Below are 4,648 nucleotides of genomic sequence, written 5' to 3' on the forward strand. Positions count from 1 at the left end.
TAGGCAAGGGATTGTGAAAGAAAGGGCATGGGGAGGGGTTGGGGGGGGGCGCTCTGGGCATATGGTTCAGCGGGAACAAGGATTGAAGGGCCACATTAAAAATACATAGTTCCTTTTAAAGAAGGACTCTTCCCTATACCTAGAGTCAGCGTATGACACAGCTTTTACATGTCGGCTCTATAGATCAAGTACTGAGTGATCACAAACCGCTGATCTTTCAGCTCATGACTTCTCCCTGCAGAGAGCGGTGACTCTCAGTCACCACTCCCCACAGGGATTCCCCTCTCTCTGTTCCTCCAGCACTCATTGGAGGGACAGACAGGGGAGGGGGCTGGCACAGCTGGCTCTAGAGAGGCAGAGGCAGCTGTCAATCATGCAGTAGGTTGGATCCCTACTGGTTGATTGACATCTGTCAACCTATAGTGGACAGTGGCCCACCAACCCCCCCGCCTCATGCGGTAAGAATTGTAGAGACACCTCTGATTGCAGCCTCCATATTCTTTCAGTACAGGTTTGCTTTAACCCATCTGTGTACAACCTGGTGGCAACTGAAACCAAGAATCAGAACTGCAAGGCACAAGTGCTTGGCAATTAGCCATCATGGTGTCCTTACCTTGTAACATTCCTCTGGCCTGAGCAGGTGACTGTGGTGTACTGTGGTTTGCCCAAGGCTGAAGTGCAATGTAAAGCAATACATGTGAATACTCTGTTGCCAGTTTGTGGAGAAAAGCAGTGCAAGATACAGGACATGTATAAAGACTACACTTTTACCCATTCTCATCTGCTGCTTCCTGCAGAAACATTTCAGAGAGGAAGTGCCAGAGCCTGTGGGCTTTGACATGTTAGTACAGTTTTCAGGAACTTGTCACACACTGTGAATATCTGCGGTCACAATAAATTAGTTTGCATTGTAATTGTTGTTTAATTGGCACACCACAAAGATTGTTATTGAACCAAGAAATCTAACCAGAAAGATGGCATAGCGGTGTCCCAAAAACACATATCCGTCAAGCAGCTGACATTGTAAAGAATGTAAACTTAGACACCCCCAAAATAATATTCTAATAACATGTTAAGGTTCTCTTAGTGAGGACACATTGACACTCTAAGCTAAACTCCTGTTTTTACAGAGAGGACACAGTGACACTCCAAGCTAAAATCCTGTTAGTAGAGAGAGGACACATTTACCAGAGCACCTGCTGCACTGTAAGTGGAAAGGGAAACTTAGTTACTTGTTTCTGAGGGAACTTCCTGTCAGTTACACACTTGTTCCCTCAGTGATGAGTGTCCTCCATTCTATTGCAGTTCATATTAAAGCACCCTAATTTCACCCAACTCCGATCGCACTGTGGAGTTTATTCGTCAGAAGTGCAACAACATCACCTTGTTTAGTAGAAATGAAAGAAAACTTTTTTTCTTGCTAGTTTTGGATAGAGTGGGAAGGAGTTAGATCCTCAAGTCAGATGTTTATTGCTACTGGTGTCCCCATTGGGTAGAGCCACCATCCTAAACTGTCATCATGACCATTAGGGCACATTCACACGGGTGTGCACATCCATAAGACATGCACGCCTGAGCTGAGTCCTGCTACTGGGAGGGACAGGTGTTATGGGTAATTGCATGCAGCCGCCTGCACTTTCCTTAGATGCAGAGTCCCTCCGCACTTGGATGCAGAGTTAGCTATATATCCTGCTCCATTGAGGAGCAGAGGGCCGAAGCGAAAGACTTCCACTGTTGACGGTTTCCAGCCTTTTGATCTGAACTGCAGCCAGGTCAGGTTCACGTCATCAGCCCCCTTACTATAAAAGGTGGGAACACAGTGTCAGTGTATTGGAATCTGCTATAGAGTAGATATGGTCTTGATGTCGAGTGCCTTGTGAAGCCCTGATTGGGTAAAGCAATGCACCTGACCACAGGTCAGGTGCAAGACTTTGCCCAATTACGGCACAGTGAGAGCCATGATTGGGCAAAGCAATGATGACTTTGCCCAATCATGGGTCACAGCAAAGTCCTGTCAGGTGCCGGACAAATGTAAACAGTTGGGCGGAGCTCGCGGTGATGTCACCACTAGCTCCACCCAATTGTTTATATTTTGCCGGAATCCGACAGTATGCCATTCTGCGGTGGGAGTTCGTCACGAGCAGACGGGTCAGTGGGCGTTGTTTTCCCCCCCTTTAGTTCCATTTCTTTTTTTTGTTGTTGTTGTGGACAATGCTGGACATCGTGATTCACCCTATGATTACGTCGGTGGATCCATTTTTTTTTTTAAAATAAAAGACTTGTCAAAAACTTGTCGTTTGTTTTTTAAGGGCGACCCTGGAAAAGCACCCTCCCAAATGCCGAGGGCATGTGGCCTGGTATGGCAGGGATCGAGGGGTGCTCACTTGACCTTTCATGTGCTTGGATTAAGGGTCTGGTTAGGAACTTTAGGGGGACTCCATGTTTTTTCCCCATTTGTGGGTGGTGGGGTTCCTCCTTAATATTCCTACCAGACCTTAAGGGCCTGAAATTACTTTGATGGGGAACCCTACGTGTTTTTTAAATTTTTTTTTATTCCTACCAGACCTAAAAGGATAGTACCTTCCATCCTTGGTCTGGAAAACATCTATGATAGTATCGTCCATCTTTGGTCTGGAAAACATGTAGGATAGTACTTTCCGTCCTTGGTCTGGAAAACATCTAAGATAGTACTTTCCATCCTTGGTCTGGAAAACATCTAGGATAGTACTTTCCACTCTTGATCTGGAAGAACATCTAGGATAGTACCTTCCACTCTTGATCTGGAAGAACATCTAGGATTGTACCTTCCATTCTTGGTCTGGAAGAACATCTAGGATAGTAGCTTCCATCCTTGTTACAGAAAACATTAGCAGTGGCATTTAGCTGTTGTAGCCTCTAGGTTAGGGGATGCACTCCGGCCAAGCTTATCATGCAAGTTGAGAGAGTCAACCAGTGTTCTAGCCCCAGTCATAGGCACACATCCAGAGTGGATGGATATGGGCAACTATCAGTTTACCATCCAAGCGAATAAGCCATGCTTTATCCATGCCAATGTAAAGAAGAGCTTTTAAACTATGGGGGTGATGATCAGCTGTTGGACTTGGTAGTTAATTCCTAATTCCTCGACTAATTATTCTAAATAGGCAACTGTTCCATGTCTGATTACCTGTTTTTGCTCTAATTTTTTGCCTTCGTGGGTCACTCTACCAATCAGAACAAACTAATGTGTGTTGTGGTGGTAGGCAGAGGTACAACTGATGGAATTACATATTCATTCCTGAAGGTTTAGTCAGTTGAAAGTTTATGGAAGCTAAAAAAAACCAAAAGGGGGGTTTTGATATGAACTCTAAACTCATAAATCACTAAATAATTATGGGGATATTTATACAGTATAACGTAATATAGTATACAAATATATGCAACAAATACACTTCCTTGTCTCCCACTTGTATAAAGCAACCTCAGTCATTTGTAATAGCCGTTCGGTGTAAACATTTTTTTTCCTTTTCTGTGATATAAACGATATTCTGTAGCTTGTGTAATATACTTTTGCTTCCCATAGAGAAGAGAAATGACCCTTCTCCTTATGTTATTACAGAAGTGGAAGAAAGTATGGGGAGTTTTGCATGAAGCCACGGCCACAGGACTGGCCCGCCTAGAGCTGTACGAGGGTTCTCAGCCCCCCGAGACTAGTCGCAAACAAGAATGCTGGAAAATACTTCAGCTCAGCGAATGTGTAAGCTTATCACAGCGCTCTGCTGAGAGCGGCCCAAAGGACACCCGGGTCTTCAGCATCGAGACTACCCAGAGGGTATATCTTATTGCCAGCGAGGCCTCCGAAGAGCCAAACTGGGTGAGGGCGCTCTGCAGCTTGGCATTCCCACAGGTAAGACATGGTTCCACCAAGCATGTTAAAATGGCGGAGCTTAGGCAGCTTGCAGCTTTCTACTTGGCATGTTTTTGTTGTGTGTATTCTTAAAAGTGCTGGGGTATTGGCCGTATTGTCTACTGTTGGATTTCTTCAATACTACCCTAAGCCGCAAACCATTACTTGACCCTTAATCTAAACGCTAAGCCTAATCCTTAACCCCAACCCATTCCCTAAACCTATCCAGTAACCTATACCCTAGATCAAAAGCAGGGACGTGCGGTCAGGGGAGGCACAGCCTCACCTAGTATTATGGAGGAAAAAGCTGTCAGCTTCAAGTCTGAACTGACATCTTTTCTTCCATTCAGATCGGCTTGTCACAGGCTACAGAGAAGGGAAAGCCTCCCCGTTGTGTAACCTATCATGGACGGAGCGCTGCCTGTTAATTACAGGCGGCTCTGCATCCGGATTTTGACAGGTAGTTAGGTTACACAGCAGCGGGCTTCCCCACTGCTTGTGTAACCTAACTAGTGAGACAAGATCTGTCACAGCCTAGAGGTGTGAGCCCTGTGGATGGCTTGGACCAATGGCAAAGCGCAAATTGGTCCAAGCTGTCCAATCAAAAAAGGAAAAAAAACCCCCACTGAGGCTATCGATCTCGATGTCTCAGCAGTGACGAGCAAGTGAGGCACAGGGAGGCTCCTCCCTGTCTCCTTCACACTAGCTTGGGGACGGGGTTGTGGCCGGCGGGGGCGGGTCTGTGGGGAGCGCAGCTTCGGC

General features: G+C 46.0%; 1 protein-coding gene across 1 annotated transcript in view; it reads left to right on the forward strand.

Moving 5' to 3' along the window:
• DOK2 (docking protein 2) overlaps positions 1 to 4,648 on the forward strand; it is a 44,923-nt gene that overhangs the window by 29,878 nt on the left and 10,397 nt on the right. The window contains exon 2 of the mRNA XM_018566206.1: positions 3,599 to 3,886. Coding sequence (XP_018421708.1) covers positions 3,599 to 3,886 — 288 coding nt within the window. The remainder of the gene's footprint in view (positions 1 to 3,598; positions 3,887 to 4,648) is intronic.

This window comes from Nanorana parkeri, unplaced genomic scaffold (assembly GCF_000935625.1).
Source record: "Nanorana parkeri isolate BGI_ZX_2015 unplaced genomic scaffold, ASM93562v1 scaffold924, whole genome shotgun sequence".
NCBI classification, from domain to species: domain Eukaryota; kingdom Metazoa; phylum Chordata; class Amphibia; order Anura; family Dicroglossidae; genus Nanorana; species Nanorana parkeri.